Raw genomic sequence first — 22,527 nt, 5'->3', positions numbered from 1 at the left:
TCTATCGAAAAACCGAGCCACAGTCAATATCAAATGAGCTGATATTTTTTTTCTGACATTCTGCAGGTCAGAAGGGCAATACTAACAATATTTGTATAGGTCATAAGAGCCATTGACATGACCTTGCAGTTCATGGATAGATGAAATCAATAAGTACATCCCTGTTCTTAGAAATTATAATGCAACAGCTTTCACCTGAAAAACCTCCCGAGTAAAAGCGGTTTTTTGGCAGCTATGAACGAAGTGATGACTGAAATTATGGCAATAGGATATTTTGTACATTTTAATATATTGCATTTTAATGTCCTGCAATGTTGCCTCAAATATGAGGTGAACATAATGTATGTACTTTTATATCTATTTTGGTTTCAGCTGTTAAGCCAGATGTCTAGGTTTACTGGAATATTAGACGAACATGATGTGGTCCTACATATATTATACTTTCATTCAATTGTTTCCGGCTCAACTTTGTGGAAATTCATTTTAATTAAAGGAAGAATATAATGTATCTTTCCACTGTCTTTTATTAACTTACAACCAGTTTCAATGCTCAAGCGTCATCATCAGGTACCTAATGATGACGCTTGAGCATTGAAACTGGTTGTACGTGAATAAAAGACAGTGGAAAGATACATTGTATTCTTCATTTAATTTATAATTTCATCTTTGTAGCCACTAGGAGTTATTGATGAAAAATCAGCATGGTTTCCGAAAGGTTAGATCATGTTCACACATGAACTTGCGACTACTTGCCCTTTTTGTTCATGACATTCTTATTTCAGGAGGCAGCAATGGTGCAGGGGATGCAGGTTTTTTAGATTTTCAGAATGCCTTCGACAGTGTACCTCATAGTAAACTATTCACGAAGCTAGAAGTATATGGCATAGATAAAAAATATTCTGGGTTGGATAAAAGACTTTTTGAATGATTGGGTACAAAGAGTAGTCATGGACCCTGGAGTTAGCTCGGATGTGGTGGAGGTTGTTTTGGGTGCTCTACATGGAAGTGTTTGTTGGACCTCTTTTATTCCTGCTAGATTGGTGGGATGCATTTGTTTGCAGACGATGCAGTGGCAGTGTTAATGTGGCAGTTTTAATTTTGTGTCCACCCAAAACTTACCTTAAGCCATAGACAACCAAATAATAACAATAATATTGAGCTTTAAGGTAACCTATTACATTAATGGCTGGATTGCTGGCCTCGGTGGCGGCGGGGTAATGTAATCGCCAGCCAATCCAAGGGTTGCTGGTTCGATTCCCGCCTGGGTCGGTTTTCCTCCACCTAGGGCTTGGGTGTTTGTAATCATCTCCATTGTTGTCACTGTTAATAATTCAATGTTAAGGCCATAAAGAGCTGTTTTTGGACTAAGGCTAAATAAATAAATGAATCAATTTGAATGGCGAACAAGAACAAAATTAATTATCACTGTCAGCTCTTAACAGCCTTAATTTTTATTTAGGAGGAGCAAATGCTTAATGGCAAAAGAGTTAAACTAGAGATTAAGTCTCTTGCATAAATTGGAAGGAAGCCTTTTTAGTGATGATGTTGAAAATATATTATTAGCCTTATCATACTATAGCAGGATGGATCTAGGGAATAAATTAGTCTCTTCTGTATTCACCCCTGCCACACACCCTAGCAGTGACTTTCAGGGTACTAAAAAATACAAAATACCACAATGCATTTGGTCACAACCAAATCTGATATTGTTTTCCTCAATTATTGCACACAATTGTTAGCAATGGAGTTTTCAGCTCCAGCTGAATTGAAAGTGGAATCGAAAGAGATGGAAAAGTGAACCAGATATCAAGAACTAATGCGTGAAACAGGAAGGTACCCATATTACCCTGTGAAGTTTGTTATGCTCATGCAATGCTAATATTGTACGTCTTATCAATTGCATGCCAAAATGAGAGGGGATAAAAGCTTGGCTGTAAAAAAACATACAATCTGCAAGGATGAAATCAGGGATCGTAGATTTTCGCGGCGTTCAGATGAAAGACTTTGTTTTTATGACAACAGTTTTGCCCGTGTTTCAATGAGCGTCTTCGACCTCAAGACGCTCGTTGAAACACGGGCGAAACTGTTGTCAACCTACACGGTGACATCCCGAGAATGAAGAGTTTTTCAAGGATGAAATCATATGTGATCGTGTTGGTGTGAGTGATTATGGGTGAATTTTTAATGCTGTCACACAATGCCAAGTGATTGGAGTTTAACCATTGAGAATCTGCCAGCCTAAGTTATTCCACCTGGGCATATTTTCAATATGGTACCAGTTGCTTGCATTGGTAGTCTTCAGCTGGCTAATTAAAAGACTAATGGGATGCTAGCCCAGTAAGCCAAACCACTTCAGATGATGCAGTACTACCAATGCAAAATAAAATAACAAAAATAGATGATGGCAAAAAAATGTCTGAAATAAATTCTCCTTTGTCTGAAGTAAACTGGAAAAGGTTGGGTGAAAATTGTAGCAGGGAAAATCACACAGTGTGCTGCCTATTAATAATAAATGAGAATCAGCAAAAACGTTACAAAATAAATATATTACAATAGAATTAACATACTTACAAAAGTGTCAGCTATAAAACATATACAATCCAAAATTTTAATGATAAATGACATACCCACCCTTCATGGCTTCATGCTCAAACTTTGAAAATAAGTCATCAGTTTTTTCCTGAAAGGCAGTTATTTCTTTTCTGAAATTTATATATGATTTGACATCTGTCGATAATGCCCTTAGAGAATCATCTTTCCTCCATTTTGACAGACTGTAAATAATGCAGCGAATTTCCTTGGATAAGGCATCCGAGCAGTCACCCAAAGTCACAGAAGAAGAGTGGCCGGCAGGATCCCGCGATTGGGTGGGATTGTGGGTAACGTTCCAGCTGCCAGGGCAAGCCTCCAAAACACAATACACCAGTAGGCATAGGATTTCATGCGATCTATGAAAAAAGTCCCATTCACTCATTACTTGGTTCAGTCACGGTATATCCAAAATGAAATTGAAAAAAAAATCAACCTCATGTCAGCAATTCACATACCGACCTATGCTATGTACATTTGCACTAATTTTATAATAATTCCATGTTCTTCAACTTTAATTACAATGAAAAGAAGGGATCACACTGTGGCCATGCAAGGGAAGAAACCAAACCACAAAGTCAGGACTTAATATCTGTGAAATAACAAAATAAAATCTCCAATATGATTCAATAAATAGATAAGAAATCAATGATAGGCATATATTTTTATGCAATTGTTATCATTAGTATTCAATCCATTAAGGTTGGTTTTGAATGGACATATCCCTTACAATGGTACAATAATATATTTACTTGCCTCTCCCAACATAACACACACTGCCTCCCTTCAAACTCTATCATATTCCTACCCCTTCCTAATTTCTCCCCTCTATCACAGTCTTCAACAACCCATCCCAATCAAAACACTATTAATCTATCTTTCCTGCCTATCCCAACAATCCCTTCTCCCCTCTCATGGACTAAAACCTTGACGTGTTAGACGGGCATGTGTGTTCCAATGACCCCCAGAGCCGTGCTGGTAGGAGCAATCATAATTACTCCCAGTAAGGTCACCAGATAGGTTGAAGGTTAGGAGCCAGATGAAAGGTAGTCTCCGCAACATCTGTACCTCAAAAAGGTGGCTGCAAAGGCATCTGACCCCAGTGGAACGGTCATTAAGTGATAGTGTCACGTTAAAAACACTATTGAGGAAGGCAACGGGAAACCACCTCAATTATTATTCCCAATATTTATAAGATTGAGAATACAGGGAAAATGAGTTCAAGCAATTACGGGACTTAGCCCTATCAGCCGTGTGTCCTGTCCAGCAGCGTTAGGAGAGGGGATCACGGGGAGAATTCATAAGGAAACAGAAAAAATGGATATAAAGCATATTGATTGCCAATGGTATGTTGAAGACTGTAATAGAGGGGAAAATGATAGGCAAATGAGGAAGGGACAGGAATAGGATAGGGATGTTGGACGGAATGAAGAAAGGAAGTATATGGAGATGAAGAGGGACTTTGTTGTAGAGTATGATGCTGGGTTGTGTTTTGACAGGAAAGACAAGATATTTATTTGGTAGTTGTGTCCTCCCAAATTCTACCTTAACCATTAGATTACCTATAATAATACCCTCTGCTCCTCCACCATACCTAGTACTTCCTCATTTGTTTTCCTTTCTGTCCATGTCACCTTCTCCATCCTACTCCACACCTACATTTCAATAGTCTCCAATCTATGCTTATCATCCCGCTTCAATGGCCATGTTTCCACGCCGTATATAACTACTCTCCATAACAAGTCTTTTCTTAACATCCTTACTTAATGTCCCTGCCCTTAACTCTCACCTCGTTGTGAATGCATCTTTTAATTGCGCAATTCTTCTCCTCATGTCCCTGCTGCTTTGACCATGTTGGTCTAAAACACTTCCTAGATACGTTAACTGTTCTACCAGCTCTAGTTTTTTCCCTCCTATTTTAATGCTTAGCTTAGCCTTTTTCTTCCTGGAAAATCGCAAAAAATTATTATATTTATATTGATTCTCATCCCATATCTATCGCACTGAGTTTCCAATTCACTCAGCAATGCTTGCAACCCCTTGGCTGACTGACAAATTAGAGCTTGGTCATCAGCGAACCTAACTGATTTTATGAATATTCCTCCGACTTTTATTCCTACCCCCTGTTCTTCCCATGCCTCTCCAATCATTTCCTCCACATATATGTTGAACAGCAACGGTGATAATGGACACCCCATGTCTTACACCTCTTCCTAACACTGCCCATCTCAACTCTCGGGCACCTTGAGGCGAATTATTTTTACACTCTGAAATTGTTGCATTGAAATGCATATTAGCGGATGGCACTGTTAAAAGTTACTGTCGCGGCATCTCCCGCAGTTTCTTCAGAATTTGCACCTGAGCAGTCTGAGACATGTACAGGTTGCGGATAAGTCTCCTATTTCCCCAATCCATTCCTATTTTTTGCAATATATCCATTAGGTTTTCCCTGTCCACTCTATCAAATGCCTTTTTGAAGTCTGCGAAATAGTAAAATGTGTCCTGATTGTATTCTATACCCCTTTCCATTCCAGTGACCTCTGCTATGGCATGGCGGGTGTGCTTGCACATGCCCATCCAAAGGGCTGGATGGATGAATTGGGGGAAGAAGCTGTGGACAGTCTCAGTGTCCTAAAAACCTGCCTCACTATAATGGGATCAGTTTCTGAGTCACAGAACGGAAGCTGGGAAGAGTATTTCAACTGACCAAAATATTTGAATAGCGGTATTTCCAGGTGGCCAAGCAAGTCAGCTTCAACCTTTAGATGCTTGCATCATTTATCACATCAAGGTTCAATGAGGGAGACATTGAAGAGTTGGATGGTGTAACTGTGGAAAAGAAGACACAGCAGAGCACAGAGTGGAGGATTGTGTTTTCTATGAGACAGAGCGGCAACTCTTATGGAACACTATGGAAGAGAAGCTAACGAGCATTAGGGAAATGACTACATTCTGCCTAAAGAACAACAATAACCTGCTCGGAAAATTTGCAATAAGAAAACCAGCAAATAGTGAACCACAACAAGCGAACTAACTGGGAAATATTTTGTGTAAAATTTTGTGTAAAATGTAGCAATGTATTCTATATGTCTATTGAGTGATTTTTTTTTTCTTTTCTTGAATTGTTAATCATTAATTTAACTCCCAACATATATAAGCACTTGTAGATGTTAAAATTTTAGAAAAACTTTCCTTATGTCTGATTATTTTTGTCTTTTTGCCTGTTTTGTTATGTATGTTGTTTCCTTATGTCTCATTATTGTTTGTAAAAAGGGGAACTAAGATTCAAAGGAATCCCCAACTAACTGTGAAGTAAAATAAAAGTGGACCCAGGAAACCATTGGTCAAATGGGTCCAAAAATTAAAATTGGTCCACAGATTTAGAAGTGACACCTTTAGTAAGGAGGAAGAGGTCTAGCCCTGCATTTCACAGATTTGCCAATGGGTCCAAACTTCGTGGAATGTTGTGAAAGGTGACACAGTTGTGAAATCATTTAAGAGATGCGGAATGATTACCGTATTTGATGTCGCTGATGGCGATATGATATCTGAAGACGACACTTCAAGTGATTCTTCACTTATATCAGGAGATGAAAATCTGGGTTTTCAGATAATCTATGAAAAGGTGACACGTAGCTACAATGTCCCGTAGTTATATTTCAAAGAAATAAAAAGCTATAACATTAGTACAGTATAACATTAAAGATTTTTATGAAAAATGCAAAAGAAACCTTTTTCCTAAAAAAATATGAATGAAAAAGGGGTGTGCATCTCACACATCGGTGCATCTTATGACATGATGGCAAGTTCAGTAAGTAAGATTATCTACAACAATGTCCAACTCACCTAGCATATAATTGCATCGTGAATCCGTCAGAAGCATGAATTATCTGAATCATACATCCTCCAAGGGCAGCGCTATCTGAACCAGGATGCACAAAAAAGTTATCTCCTCTGGGAGTGCACGAGAACCCAATTTTAGCAGTGAGTATGTCTTCCACGCAGGGGGAAGGTGTGATTCCCATGGTAACTGTTAGCGTCACCATCTTACACATGGCAATGGCACTGATAGTGTGCACTGAAAAAATAATGCATTCCTTTATTTTAAAAATATATGATGAATAATAAATTTCAACTTTGTGAATTTTCAATTGAAGAAGGTCTCTGGTTTTTTCCAGTGGTGCTCCATCTGCGGCAGAAGGAAAATCCAGAGACCTTCGACATCATCGCTCTTCAGAATTCTTCACGCTTACATGTAAATTTTTACTTCAATTTGAGCCGATGTAATAATAATATATTTGCCCAAAGTTAATATGACAAAATTACCAGGTAGGTGTTGTCAGTACATAATACAAGGCACTAATAACTAGAGCACAGCACACATCAAGGCACACTAAAGCACAATAACTAGTTTACATTTTTACACAAAGAATGTATGTGTTACTAATGAAATGAATGAATAGGGTCATAATTCTATTGAAGGACAATGAAATGAATGCGGTGCACAAAATGATTGGCATTTGCACATCATCACCAATGTTACATCCCAAGGAAAGACAACTTTGAATTGCAGTGAAATTTACTCACATTTCGAAAGGTTTTTGGAAAATAGGGCAAAAGAACTAACATGTTGATTGCTATACTATGATAGAATTAACTACATATCTCCACATGAGTAATGTGATGAATGTAGCATCAATACATATGGATCAGAATCATAAAATGAAAAAACAACTCTATAAACATGTACCGAGCAGAAAGAAAAGCAGCAGTAGTTTAAGGGGAGGCGACCGACAGCCGAGGTCATTTCCGCTATTGGGGATGGATGCAAAAGGAGGAAGGGTGGAGAGAAACCTGGCATCAGCATTAGCCCCCTCTTGACGAAAGGCGCCAAGGGGTGCACAGTTTAACGTCCCATCAGACATTCCAATGCAACAATTTCAGAGTGTAAAAATCATTCGCCTTGACTGGGATTCGAACCCAGATCCCTCAATATCCAGTCGAGTGCTTCAGCCACTTAAGCTACCGAGGCGTCCTTGTTCCTTTAAAAGCCCCAAAGTTTCAGAGTTTAAAAGGACGCCTGGTAGCTTAAGTGGCTAAAGCACTCGACCGGATATTGAGGGATCTGGGTTCGAATCCCAGTCAAGGCGAATGATTTTTACACTCTGAAATTGTTGCATTGGAATGCACATTAGCGGATGACTCCGTTAAAAGTTACTGTTGCGGCATCTCCCGCAGTTTCTTTGGAATTTCCCATCAGACAGATGGCAAAGTGCTCTCCACAAAGCACTTCCAGCAGGGATCAGCATGCCACTGAGAAATATCTGTCAATCCCCAGGTTTTGAACCCGGGCTCTCTGGGTGGGAAGCCAATATGTTAGCTCCCGCAACATCCCGATTCCCCACAGAAAGAAAACGTTTTGCGAAATATATAACAAGGAAATGGTGGTCAGAGAACAAGGAAATTGGCGGTACAAAAGAACATTTCTCCGCTGAGACTAGTATGAAAAATCCATGGATGTGAAATACATGATTGTTTCTACAATGGGTCTTTTCATTCATTTTAAAATTCATCGAAGTTAAGATACTAAATGTATATCTTTGAAATAGTTTTCCACATTACTTACAAAATTGTTTGTGAGGCCCTTGGGGTAGAAGTGAGCCATCTAAAATACTCCTTGGTGTTACCTCGAATTGAGGCAACTTTATCGCAAACACATCACCGTCATCAGGAGAACCTGAAAGCAGAAGAAATGATGAAGACACGAATAAAATGAATCAATTGTCTCAATGAACTGCGCTTTTGAAGTCAGGCAATTGAAGTTCAGAATGAAGAAAATATAAAGAGAATATTTAGAACCTGAATTATGTAATATCCAGCAAAACTTCAGTCTATTACATATGTTAATGTTTGAAAAAGTAGGCAACAACAATTATATAAGCGCCCTTATTCATTAGCTTCTCCAGTTGAAAGCTGCATAAAACAAATAAGCCAACCAAAAACCATGGTAATATATAATTTAGCAACACTTTTCCTTCCTGGTAATAATTATTCATGGGATAGACCTTGATGTACCTAGGTAGTGAAAGTATTCTATTAATCACAGATGAAGTTATCAGCACTGGTACACACACTAGTACACTTACTAATCTCCATTAATCTTCTTTGAATGTTCATATACAATTTTCACTGACTTCATTCAAAGCAGATAATAATGGAGCTTTACGCATATCTAGCTATTATCCATACACACATATCAACACAAGGGATTATCATAAACCTTAAATTTTTAAATTCCAAAGAAACTGCGGGAGATGCCACAACAGTAACTTTTAACGGAGTCATCCGCTAATGTGCATTTCAATGCAACAATTTCAGAGCGTAAAAATCATTCGCCTTGACTGGGACACGAACCCAGATCCCTCAATATCCGGTCGAGTGCTTTAGCCACTTAAGCTACCGAGGCGTCCTCTTAAACTCTGAAATTTTGGGGCTTTTAAAGGAACAAGATGTTATGACGAAATACCGTACATACAATGTCACAGGCATTCGTAGTCGTGCGCGAGGCACCACTGTCCACGAGGTTAAAGCCAACTTTAAACACTTATGGTGTTTCCTTTTGACAAATTTTACTTCACAAATAATACAGATAGACACATTTTATTTGTTCTTCTTGAGACTTCCCTGCTTAGTCACCATCCAGAGTTATAGATTTCTCTCAACGCGTCTTGACCTTTCAAAGGTTGCTATTATAAAGCTCAGCCGACTCGGTCAACAAACATTGTTCCACTTCTTGAATGACGTCATTTTTAATGCCAAATTTTCAATCCCACATTGATTTTTTGAGTTTTGGGAATAAGTAAAAGTCACTTGGGGCAAGGTTGGGAGATAAAGGGCGAAGTGCCAAAATTTCAAAGCCTAATCACTTTGATTCCTCAACTGCACCTCCTGATGAGAGAGGAGGTGCGTTGCCGTAGGAACACGAATGCCTTTGGTGATCATGCCACCCCGTTTCTTTTTCAGAGCATTGTGGGATTCGTCCAGCAGTGTGTAGTAATACAAGGATATCCAAGAAGTGTAAGACCATTACTCATGCTGCCCCAGCAAAGAAATGGGGGGAATTATCCTATTAGACCAATGGAAGAGCAACCATCCAAATGATCATGAACGAGACTGATCTAAGTTACAGCAATGTGTGGAAAATTATTCGCGAAGAACTATACACGTCAAAGATGACAGTGCGCTATGTTCCATGACTACTGACCCCTTTCCAGAAACAAACATGGCACAACCAGCAATCAAAGCAATGTGGCTATATAGTTTTGCCACATCCACCATATCTTATCCCAAGTAAAAAGCCCCAAAAATTTCAGAGTTTAAGAGGACGCCTCGGTAGCTTAAGTGGCTAAAGCACTCAACCGGATATTGAGGGATCTGGGTTCGAGTCCCAGTCAAGGCGAATGATTTTTACGCTCTGAAATTGTTGCATTGAAATGCACATTAGCGGATGACTCCGTTAAAAGTTACTGTTGCGGCATCTCCCGCAGTTTCTTTGGAATTAATTTTTTCTTATTCCTAGAACTCAAAAATCTATTGCAGGGTTGGAGAATTGACGACACAAATAACATCACTCAAGAGGTGGTACAATAGTATTCGATGCAACCTGCCAAGTTCAACAATGTCGGCCTCCAAGAGATTGAGAAATGTGAAACTCTGCGAGGTGCCTATGAAAATAAGTATTAAGAATAACTAATAAAGTTAAGTTTCTATCTTGATTTTTTTTTCAGCAATAATTAAAAGATAATGTATCTTCTTGTATACCTAGATACCTGCAAACCCACTTTATTCAATTGATGAATTTTTTCATTATAATATTCATCTCATTTAGGGATTTATGTTGTTTTTTTATGTTACATATTGCACTATTTATTTTGACAAAATTTAATATGGCTGTACCATTAATCAAAATGAATAAATTTAAGTAATCACTACTGAAAACATACCTAAATAATATGACAGTCTCCCAGAGATGACCTTCTTTGAGGACCACAAGAATTCTGGAAATCGGAGTACAACTGCAAAAGAATTGCAATGAAGTGTGTAAACCAGCATCTAGCATTACATGAAACAATATGCTCACAAGGCTGTGCCCTTAAAATCCAAAACTATATAGTACTAAGCCTAAGTATGGAAGGCAAAAGATAGGAAGGGAGATATGTCCCTCCACTTAACTTACTTATGAGGACACACCCACAACCAGGAGGCAGCTCAGAGTCCACTCTTTCTCCTTGCCAAGCCACCGCAGGAAGAGGGAAAACTCCCAAGGTTTTCATATCAATCCTAGTGAACACTTCATCCATCTTGGTGGCATTCAGCCTCTTCACAGAGTAGCTAACTTTTTGCTTTGGTGACTCATTAAGGAAGACTTTCATATTGCAAATTCTCCTAAAAGGTGTCAAGGAGATAATTGATCGCTAGTGAATGAAACCTTTAAATTTACTTAAAAATCAATTACATACGCATATGAGAAGTGTTATGCCTCATTTCATTCATTAATGACAAAGGTCAATAGATCCCATGCTGTTAATCTACCGGTTAAGGTAGGTTTTTGGATGGACACAACTACCAAAAAAATATTTTATTACTCCTAACAAAACACAATATCCATCATCCTACTCTATATCAGGTCCCTCTTCATCTCTGAGTACTTTCTTCCTCCCTTCATCCCGTCCAACATCCCTATCCTGTTCCTTCCCTTTCCTCTTTTGCCCAACATTCTACCCTCTATCACAGTCTTCAACATCCCACTGCCGGTCAACACCCCCTTCATCCACTTTTCCTGCCTCCATAGGATTTCTCCCAACAAACCCCTCTATTCGCCCACCAAGTACTTCCTCATTTGTTTTCTTCTCTGTCCATTTCACCACCAAGTACTTCCTCATTTGTTTTCTTCTCTGTCCATTTCACCTTCTCCATTCTTCTCCACACCCACATTTCAAAAGCCTCCAATCTACGTCTATCCTCCTGCTTCAATGACCACGTTTCCGCACCGTACATAGCTACGCTCCATATCAAAGTTTTTACGAGTCTTTTCTTAACATCCTTACTCAAAGTCCCTGTCATCAACTCCCTCCTCCTTGTGAAAGCCTCTTTGCCTAGCGCAATTCTTCTCCTTACGTCCCTACTACTTTGACCGTGTTGGTCCAAAACACTACCGAGATACGTAAACTGTTCTACCTGCTCTAATTTTTGCCCTCCTATTTTAATGTTAAGCTTGGCCTTTTTCTTTCTAGAAAATCGCTTAACCTTTGTTTTATTAATATTGATTCTCATCCCATACCCATCGCACTGAATCACCAATTCACTAAGCAATGCCTGCAGCCCCTTGGCTGACTGACAAACTAAAGCTTGGTCATCAGCAAACCTAACTGATTTTACGAATTCCCCGCCCACTTTCATTCCTACCTCGAGTTCTTCCCATGCCTCTTTGATCATTTCCTCTGCATACAGGTTGAACAGCAACGTTGATAATGGGCAACCCTGCCTTACACCCCTTCCTAACACTGCCCATCCTGACTCCCCGTTTCCCACCCGCACCCGAGCAGTCTGAGACATGTACAGGTTGCGGATTAGCCTCCTTTCCCTCCAATCTATTCCTATCTTCTGCAATATACTCATTAGTTTTTCCCAATTCACTCTATCAAACGCTTTTTCGAAATCTTTTATCTCCACTAGTAGTATTCTATCCGTTACCTGCTCTATGTTGACTACGCTTCTTCCTACCTCTTCATTTAATACTATGGCAACCCCTCGTTGACTCTCGTCCCCACCGCTGTATATTATTCTATACTTATCACTCCAGTAATCCCCGCTATCTTTCCATCTCACCTCAAATTGACCTAAAATATCTATATTTCCCCTTTCCATCTCTCGCTTAACATTCTCCAATTTCCCTGTCCTCATCATTGTCCTAACATTCCACGTTCCTATTCTAACTAATGTGGTCTTCTTCTCCTGCGTCTTCTGTCCTGCTGCTGCTGGTTTTCCCTTGCAAGGGTTTCGTGGGATGACGACCGCGGAAGCCTTGCCTCCCCCGCTGCCGGGCACGACACACGGCCGATTGGGCCGAACCCCGTGGTTGCCAGGACTCAAAATATCTCTATTGTCCATCATATTTTTCTTGGGAATGATAATTGAGGTGGTTTCCCGTTGCCTTCCTCAATAGTGTTTTTAACGTGACACCATCACTTACTGGCCGCCCCACTGGGGTCAGACGCCATTGCAGCCGCCTCACTGAGGAACAGACGCTGCGTGGAATACCTTTCGTCTGGCTCCTAACCTTCGACCTATCTGGCATGGGTGACCCTACCAGGAGCAAATTTTATTACTCCCGCCAGCACAGCTCTAGGGGTCATCGGAACGCACAAGCCCTTCCACCACGTCAAGGTTGTAGTCCGGGGAGGGTCCCATGCTGATACAACTTCAAATTACCAGTCATATTATCATGTCAAACTTCAAAATTTAAGTAAATGTGACAGCAGTTATTAGGGGAGGTGGCTGACAGATGAGGTTATTTGCATTATTAGGAAAAGGCGGAGTGTTCTCCGCTCTTCCCCAAGAACGCCAATCTGAAGACGACAGCCGTGCTGTCGAAACGTAAAATAACAAATTGTGAGTGTCCTTTCTTTGTGTCTCTATATTCTAAAAATCTACATCTGTGTTTTTATATATTTGTATATATATATATATATATATATATATATATATATATATATATATATATATATATATATATATATATATATATACTACCTTGATCAAAAAGTTCCCGGAATAACCACCGTGTGGCGCTCCCATCGTTCCGATTTGAGTTCTGTTTTTTTTTGTTAAATTGGTACATCTGTTGTTGATATTCCCTTTAAATCTTAGTGTCATAACTTGACATTTGCAAAAGTTACGTAGCCAAGAGTACATCTATCTCTGTGTGTGTTGGCGATTTTTTACAATTTCAGAAATGGATTTAAATTTGCAACAACGAACTTGTATTAAATTTTGCGTAAAAAACGGATTTAGTGGCGCACGGACGTTGGAAATGTTGGAAAAGTGTTTCGGCAACGATTCTCTAAAAAAAACGGTCGTTTACCAGTGGCACGAGCGGTTCAGAAGTGGTCGTGAGTCAATCGAAGATGATGAACGCAGTGGCAGACCATCGACATCGAAAGTCGGTGAAAAAATTGATAAAGTAAAAGAAATGTTGGTCAATAACCGCAAATTAACCATCAGAGAAATAGCGGAGGACTTGAACATTGCCTATTGATCCGCCCAAGACATTGTGGTTAATGATTTGGGTTTCCGTCGTGTAGCAGCAAAGTTGGTGCCAAAAGACCTCAATTTCATGCAAAAAAGAGACCGTGTTGACGTCGCAAAAGACATGATTTGCGAGGCTGAATCCGATCCCACATTCATCAAAAGGATCATTACTGGAGACGAGACGTGGGTTTATGAGTACGACACGCAATCCAGACATCAGGCAAGTGAATGGCGTTCACCAAATGAGCCGAGACCAAAAAACCACGTCGTTTTCAGTCAAAAAAGAAGGCAATGCTGACGGTTTTCATGGATTACAACGGTGTAGTGCATCATGAATTTTTGCCAGAAGGCCAGACAGTAAACAAAGAGTATTATTTGGGCGTTATGAGACGTTTGCGTGAAGCAATTCGCCGAAAGAGACCAGAAATGTGGGCAGAAAACTCGTGGATTTTGCACCATGATAACGCACCGTCGCACAGTGCTATCATTATTCGTAATTTTTTGACGAAAAATGCAACAAATACCATCAAACAGCCACCGAATTCACCTGATTTGGCTCCCTGTGACTTCTTTCTGTTCAATCGAGTTAAAAAACCATTACGGGGAACGCGTTTTAGCAGCCGAGAGGAAGTAATGGAAAAATCGCAGGAAGCACTGATGGACATACCGAAAACCGAATATAAAAAATGTTTCGAGGATTGGATCAAGCGCTGGCATAAGTGTGTTGCAGTCGATGGGGATTACTTTGAAGGGGACAATATAGATTTAGATGAATAAACTTGTATTTTTAATTTTCTGAATAAATTCCGGGAAATTTTTGATCAAGGTAGTATATTATGTGTATATATGTATATATATGTATATATATATAAATATGTATATATATATGTATATATATATATGTATATGTATATATATATATATATATATATATATATATATATATATATATATATATATATATATATATATATATATATATATATATATAAACCCTCATTACTTCTATATCTTCAGAGGAAGACGGATTGTTTCCGTCGAAATATCAAGAAATAACGTGTGAGTGTTCTTCTTTTTTTGTGTTTCTATATTGTGTGCTACTGTGTATTGTACTATTCGGCACTTCTGTGTTACGTCTATGAAAGCATATATATATATATATATATATATATACATACACACATACATATATATAAATACATCTATATAATAATGTACACACAGAGTTAGGCAAAATGAAGTACAAAGAGTTAAACAATAAATTGAGGCGGGCAACAAATAAAGCAAAAGAAGCATGGTGGAAGACGCAGTGTGAAGATATGGGAAGTTTGCAGAGGAAGAGTGAAGTTGGTGCGCTGTATAGCAAAGTTAAATCTTTATCGGGAAGTAAGAAAATGAGATCTATACCAACAGTTACAGATAATAATATTAATAATTGGGCCCGTTCGAGCAGGATCAGGCAATTTATTGTTTCAATTTCAGTTTTTTTTGGGGTGCCTTATGTTTAAACCCCCATTACAGTGTCGTTAATTTTACAAAATACAAAATATGAGTTACATGACATTCCTTTCAGTTACTCTCCCCGTTCTTACTTTATCTTTTGTTGATAAATCTTTCCAATATTTTCCTAATCAGTCTCTCGTGTAGATATTTCCCAATTTGTTGGACGTTATGCAAATACCCAAGTATAGCCTCCATTTCGCGTCTTTCCTTGGCATAAATTGGGCAATAAAGGACTCTGTGTATTGCTGTACCTTCCTCCATTATGCATTCACATGTCCCCCTCCTTTTTTTCCCCTATTTTCTTGAGGTATGATCTAAACTCCCCGTGCCCCGTTAAAATTTGCATTATACCTTTGTAAGTTTTAAAGTTAATCTTCATTCTTTCCTTCATGCTAGGTAAAAATTGTCTGGTTGTTTTCCCCTTTTCTAAGGTTTCCTATTCCCACATATCCAGGAAATACGCTCTTATAAAATTCCTGTTCCTGCTCCATTTCTCAGTTGGAGACAAAGCTACATCTCCTAGTGAAATAAGGACAATTTGCACTTTTCCACAGTTGTGGAAACTGTGGAAAAGTGCAAATTGTCCTTATTTCATTATGATGAACTTCCACGACCTCAAGCCTGAATCTGTTGAACTTACATCTCCTAGAGTAGCCTCTTCCATCTGCTTCATCCGTGAGTAAGAGATAAGGCGGGTAAGATAATAATTGACACAGGAAAGATCCTAGAGATATGGAAGGAATATATACAAGAACTGCATAGTAAAGAACTTTGGCCAACAAAGTTAGACATAGAAAAGGGACATGACGTAGAGGAAGATAGCTTAGGTCCAGGCATACTCAACGATGAGATAGAAAGGGCATTAAGGAGGATGAAACTAAATAAGGCTGTGGGGGTGGATAATATTCCCACAGAACTACTGAAAAGTATAGGAAAATGTGGGAGGAAGAGGCTATATGGGCTGATCCGTGGTATTTATGAGGAAATGATTAAAGAGGCATGGGATGAACTGGAGGTAGGAATGAAAGTGGGCGGGGAATTCGTAAAATCAGTTAGGTTTGCTGATGACCAAGCTTTAGTTTGTCAGTCAGCCAAGGGGCTGCAAGCATTGCTTAGTGAATTGGTGATTCAGTGCGACAGGTATGGGATGAGAATCAATATTAATAAAACAAAGGTTAAGCGATTTTCTAGAAAGAAAAAGGCCAAGCTTAACATTAAAATAGGAGGGCAAAAATTAGAGCAGGTAGAACAGTATACGTATCTCGGTAGTGTTTTGGACCAACACGGTCAAAGTGGTAGGGATGTAAGGAGAAGAATTGCGCTAGGCAAAGAGGCTTTCACAAGGAGGAGGGAGTCGATGACAGGGACGTTGAGTAAGGATATTAAGGATAGACTCGTAAAAGCTTTGATATGGAGTGTAGCTATGTACGGCGTGGAAATGTGGTAATTGAAACAGGAGGATAGATGTAGACTGAAGGCTTTTGAAATGTAGGTGTGGAGAAGACTGGAGAAGGTGAAATGGACAGAGAAGAAAACAAATGAGGAAGTACTAGGTATGGTGGGCGAAGAGAGGGGTTTGTTGGGAGAAATCCTATGGAGGCAGGAAAAGTGGCTGAAGGGCGTATTGATCGGAAGTGGGATGTTGAAGACTGTAATAGAGGGGAGAATGTTAGGCAAACGAGGAAAGGGAAGGAACAGGATAGGGATGTTGGATGGGATGAAGGGAGGAAGAAAGTACTCAGAGATGAAGAGGGACCTGATGTAAAGTAGGATGTTGTGTTTTGCTAGGGGTCACAAATTATTTAATTAGTAACTATGTCCATCCAAAAACCTACCTTAACCGGCAGATTACCTAATAATAATAATAATTATATATATATATATATATATATATATATATATATATATATATATATATATATATATATATATATAACACTTTTTGAAAGTCTCACGGACGTGAATAATAATGTATAACACTTAGCACTAGTGGACACAGACAAAAACACAGAAACGCACGAAAAAGAGACTCACTATTTTTCGAATTTTCGGTGGTGGTGACCACCTTTATCAAGGAAGAGAGGGACAGAACTGAAGGGAATACGAGGGCTGGAGCGATGGATGGAAGGGGAAGGTGGGGAGAGAATTCCGAAGGGATGGGTTTGGAGGGGCAGCGTTAGAAGGGTGGGGAAAATGTAGAAGGTGATGGGGATGGAAGGGGGATGAAAATATAATTGGATCAGGGTAATTAATGCCTAATATTGATTCCTGGCCAGTTCCAGGACTCCAAGAGCCAGATGAAGGATTGCTCTAATGTTTTCAGATTCAGTGGAGGATCAGAGGGTAGGAGGGATGCTATGATGGATACACTATAGCATTTATCAAAGGGAGTGTTGTGTTCGGAGGCGTGTTTGGGGATAGGGATCATATCAATTAAGGAAGAGTTTTTGCATGAGGCTCGGTGGTTGTTGATTCTGATATTGAGGGGTGTGGTGCACTGCCCAATATAATAGGCAGGGCAAAGTTGGCACTTCAGAAGGTACACTACATTGCTAGATGTGCAAGTAGAGGAGGGGATTGGTGGGAGGGAGTTAAAAAGCGGGTGGGAGAGGGATGGGATTTTGGTTTTGAAAATAGGGCATGTTTTGCATCTGGGTTTATTGCATGGCGTGGGAGTGGTTTTAGGATGGGTTGGGGATTTAAGGAGTGGATTAGTTGATTTGAAGAGATCGGATAGGTTGGCGGGGCGTTCGAAAGTAACTGAGGGGCATTGGGGAAAAAGGTTGGCGGTGGCATTATGATTTTTTCGGATAGGGTAGAGGTCTTTTAGGATTGATCGTAGAGATTCTAAGCCCGGGAAGTACAGTGTATGTTGTACAAATTGAGAGATTGGGGTTCCGTGGCGGAGGAAGGTTTGGGAGTGTACGCATGTTTTCGGATCCTTTTGTTCAGGAGGGATTCGGGATAACCTCGTTTGAGGAGGGAACAGTGTAGACTTGAAAGGAAATTATCAAGGGAATCAGGGTCATTGCAAATTCTGTGTCCTCTTATGGACAGGGAGTAAGGAATGGAGCTTTTGTGTGATATGGGTGGCAACTATTGTAGTGTAGGTATTGTTGTTTGTTTGTGGGTTTAATATGTACAGAGGTGTGAAATGTTTGGTTTCTTAATGTTACATTTACATCCAGGAAGGTGATTTGGGAGGAAGAAACTGTAGAACTGAAGGAGACAGAGGACGAAGCATTGAGGTCGGAAATGAAAGCTTTCAGGGAATCGGTACCGTGTGGCCAGAGGAGGAAGATATCATCGATGTATCTGAGCCACAATTGAGGTTTCAGTGGTTGTTTTGACAGGAATTTCTTCTCTGCGAGACCAAGAAAGAGGTTTGCATAGGAAGGGCTGAACCTGCTGCCCATGGCACAGCCCTTGATTTGCAAGAAGAATTTATCGTTAAAGGAAAAGGAGTTGCGGGTGAGGATGAACTCGGAAAGACTAAGGAGAAAATCTGTGCTGGGCATGTGTGGCTCAGGGCGTTGGGAGAGGTAATGTTTGAGAGCGGAGAGACCTTCTGAGTGGGGAATCGATGTGTATAGGGATGTTGCATCTATAGTGGCCATAATAATCTCGGTACCTGGAGGGAGGGAGGTTCATTTTAGCCTTTCCAGGAAATGGTAAGAATCTTTGGTGTGTGACGGCAGGGAATGGACTATCGGTTGGAGATAGTGGTTTACAAATGCAGAGATTCTCTCAGTTGGGGAGTGACGGGAGGATAAAATCGGACGACCGGGATTCCCAGGCTTGTGAATCTTTGGAAGGATATAGAAATGAGGGGTGCGTGGGTGGGGAGGGGAGAGGAGGTCCAGGTCTGAAGGAGATGGACCCTCATTTGGCCTGTTGGACACGAGAAATTCAATATTTCAATTCAATGCGTACACTCCCAAACCTTACTAACTATGAAGCCCTGGGCGTGTGGCATCTATACAAATTCATGAGAACTACAAAGTTTTGGTTGTGCGTTACACATATGGTGCGTGTAATTGATGGGAAAATACAGTATCTCAAATTTTTCAATATTGGTGCTCTGTGCTGACCTGCTGTATTAGAGGTCTTCCCTAAAACTGGTTTCATTACCGCTCTCTCTTGTATTTTGAAATGTACGCATACAAAACACAGTCAAAAAGATTTTTATAAATGCTGATAGACATGACTGGTTTAGAATTATTTTTAATCCAGCACATGGTGATGCAAACATCAGGAGAACTAAAAATGGGAGTGTGTTATCACAAGGTTCCACATGCGTCAGAATAATAGGCAACTGTATGGGACGTAATAAAAATACTGCAATAAGTCTCACAGGGCATAAATCATTTGCCTAGAGTGAGGGGTGCCCTTGGTGTGGACAAGTGTTGGACTCGGTTTTACAATAGAAAGAGTGATATTGTTTCATTTTTTCGTGTTGAGAATGACCCAAGCCCGAAACAATTTTTTAAAACAAAAAGAAGACATGAAGAAGATGTGACAAGAGCATTCATGCAAATAGGCATTTGTGTCCCAAAACTAAAGCTGAGCCAGCCAAGCGGAGATGCTTTGAGACCTAGAAATACATACCGATGGTCTGAATTCCTAATTGTCAAGCCAAGAAGCCATTTGTCACTGAAAGTTGTTTGCCAGCTGTGATGAATTTGAAGGGGGTAAGAATCAGCTTCAGCGTTTGGTAAATCTTCTCCAACACTGTCACCAAAGAAGCGCTGCAACTGAAGAAGGAAAATAAACATTCAACAAAAACAATACACAATAATAAATGAGATTCCATCAAAAATCGACGTGAAAGGAGTAGCCACGTAAATACATGTATGAGAGCTGGAAGTTAAGCCTACAAAAATGAATTACCTCAGTGGGAGGAGGGCAGGGTTCAAGGGGACAATTGAGGGCCAACCTTTGCAGGGTCTCCCTTCGCAGCCTCCTTTTCTCCTCCACCTCCTTGGTGAATTTGGCCAGGACATCCTTGGTTTCCTGCAGAAATTACAAGGAGTCATGGTGATGGGAGCCTTTCACTTACAGAGGGCAGAGCCGGAAATTAAGTGCATGGCCGAGAATTCGACAAGGATACAAGGATTTCTTTTGGGAAAAATATTTACAGGGAAAAAAAACCTTGCTGTTTTATTTGTGACTATTTCAAATACATTACCCTTCCAATGCAAAATCTATCAAAAATACTCTAATGAATGTAAAATGAAAATACTTCAATATTCCATCACCACCTAAATCCAGTCAATTCAAACCATTAATGTCAGTATTTAAACACTGGTATCAACGAATCCTTACCTAGGATACATATCCTAAATAAAAGTGCTTTTGTTATATTATAGTATTTCCAGCGCTAATTACACACATTTTAAATTCAAACTATGTAGGTAATTCCACAGGAAAAATTTGCAACTATCCAAATTTTGAATTAACCTATACATATGATTTCTAATGCTGGATGATGGTATACACAGAAAACTAAATTTGTTAGTTTCCAGCATTATGTGTATGTTCGATAAAACACGTGTCAATTTAAAAAAAAAATGAGAGTACCCATTGTAATGCCACAAGACAGAAAGAATTTGCATGTAATACAGCATTCTACTTCTTTGTTTCAAAAATGACGTCTTTAAATTGGCGTTAAAATTTATAAACATTTACCAGCAGGCATAAAAGTAACCTACTTATATCAGATGTTTAAATCTAAGTTTAAACTTTTTAATCGAGAGTTGTTTTCGTGGCCTAAATGAGTATTTTTCGTCAAGATATGACATGCTGCAAATTAATCATTACCATGTCTCAATATGTACGCATTATTTTTTTCTTTGCATGGCATATCTTATATTTTACACTTGTCAAATAACGAGATGAAATGATAGAAAAAATTACTCGGTGGAAATAGTTCAATATTCACTTAGGTGAAAACAATTCGTATGTCACCATAAAAATCAATAAATTAAAATTGATTAGTGATAAGCCTATTTAACTTAGGTACTTTTATCCATAGTTTAATTTGTTGTTATAATTTAGGGAGCCATTATTTTCCCCGGCGTGAGAAGTACATTGTCCTGTTAATATCTGAAGAACATAAACCTTGCTTGCTCTCTTCCAGAGTGGAATGGTTCCAATAAATATCTTAGTTCATCTAAAAACCACCCAGCAATTAAGTTAATCTCTTCTAAGATTAATTCCTAGACACAATATAGATTCCTAGATGTTTCTACAGCTACGGCAAACGTAGAAGTACAGATCGAAATTCTACAAAAAATATTACCTTCAGTTTAAGTTGAAGTCGGCAAGAAAGAAAGTCTTCGCTAGGATTTTTTAATACACTTTTCACATCCCGGGGTAAGGTCGAAATATTCAAGATAAATGGCTCTTTAGCATCATCAGATGACCAAACTTGAATCTCCGGTTTTCCTTCTCCATTGAAATCTCCTATTTCGTATTTGCTCACTCCACTATGAACCTGCTCAATCTTTAAATAAAAATTAGATTCCATGACTTGTATTAAACATAAAAACGTTTTAATTAAAATCCGGATACACAAAGCCATACTTTACCTTTAACTCCTCTTGATCAGAAATTATTATTAATTTATCCCACTCTTTTAACAAAAAATATCTTCTATAAGGGTGATAGGTAAAAAATAGTTCAATTGACTGTACGCTGCAGTAATCTGTCAGACACGACCTTTCAATTACCCCTTTATGGAATTCTATGAATGATCCTTCCTTCGTGCTAATAAAAGCCGTAGAACCTGAAGACGCAGAATCATAGGAATGAATTATCATTTGAATAAATCATCTACCTCCAAACCTATTAAACAAATAATTATTCATACCGCTTTCTTCAAGAACATGACTAGTAACAGAAGTCCAATACGACGAATGAACTAAAGATTTCCAAGAATCAGGGTTCATTTTTAAGCACCTGGACGCATTTATTTACAACGAATAATATAAATACATCACAAGAACGCGTAGAAATTTCCAGTAAGTATCATATTCAGCGAGACTGATAATATTTACTATTTTGTGGAGTGCGCTCCGATTATATACGAATAGTGTTCTTCGTTTGTTTCTGAATCAAGAAACA

The 22,527-nt window shown here is 39.1% G+C and overlaps 2 protein-coding genes across 2 annotated transcripts in view; one reads left to right on the top strand and one right to left on the bottom strand.

Moving 5' to 3' along the window:
• Positions 1-2,583: 2,583 nt before the first annotated feature.
• LOC139688543 (uncharacterized) lies at positions 2,584-22,444 on the bottom strand. The gene is made up of 10 exons (XM_071586076.1): positions 22,274-22,444; positions 21,993-22,189; positions 21,704-21,907; positions 20,293-20,415; positions 20,011-20,156; positions 10,826-11,034; positions 10,593-10,664; positions 8,216-8,326; positions 6,436-6,667; positions 2,584-2,948 (listed from the first exon to the last, which is right to left on the bottom strand). Exons 1-10 carry the CDS (start codon positions 22,350-22,352, stop codon positions 2,609-2,611), a joined length of 1,713 nt encoding a protein of 570 aa, XP_071442177.1. The 5' UTR covers positions 22,353-22,444; the 3' UTR covers positions 2,584-2,608.
• Positions 6,808-22,527, top strand: part of Ctu2 (Cytosolic thiouridylase subunit 2) — a 30,173-nt gene continuing 14,453 nt past the window's right edge. Inside the window, exon 1 of the mRNA XM_071586081.1 lies at positions 6,808-6,844. Within this exon, the coding sequence (XP_071442182.1) occupies positions 6,843-6,844 (2 nt within the window). The 5' untranslated portion in view covers positions 6,808-6,842. The remainder of the gene's footprint in view (positions 6,845-22,527) is intronic.

The sequence above is a fragment of the Hetaerina americana genome, unplaced genomic scaffold (genome assembly GCF_022747635.1).
Source record: "Hetaerina americana unplaced genomic scaffold, ioHetAmer1.1.p SCAF_20, whole genome shotgun sequence".
NCBI classification, from domain to species: domain Eukaryota; kingdom Metazoa; phylum Arthropoda; class Insecta; order Odonata; family Calopterygidae; genus Hetaerina; species Hetaerina americana.
This window is presented reverse-complemented; position numbering and strand designations above follow the sequence as displayed.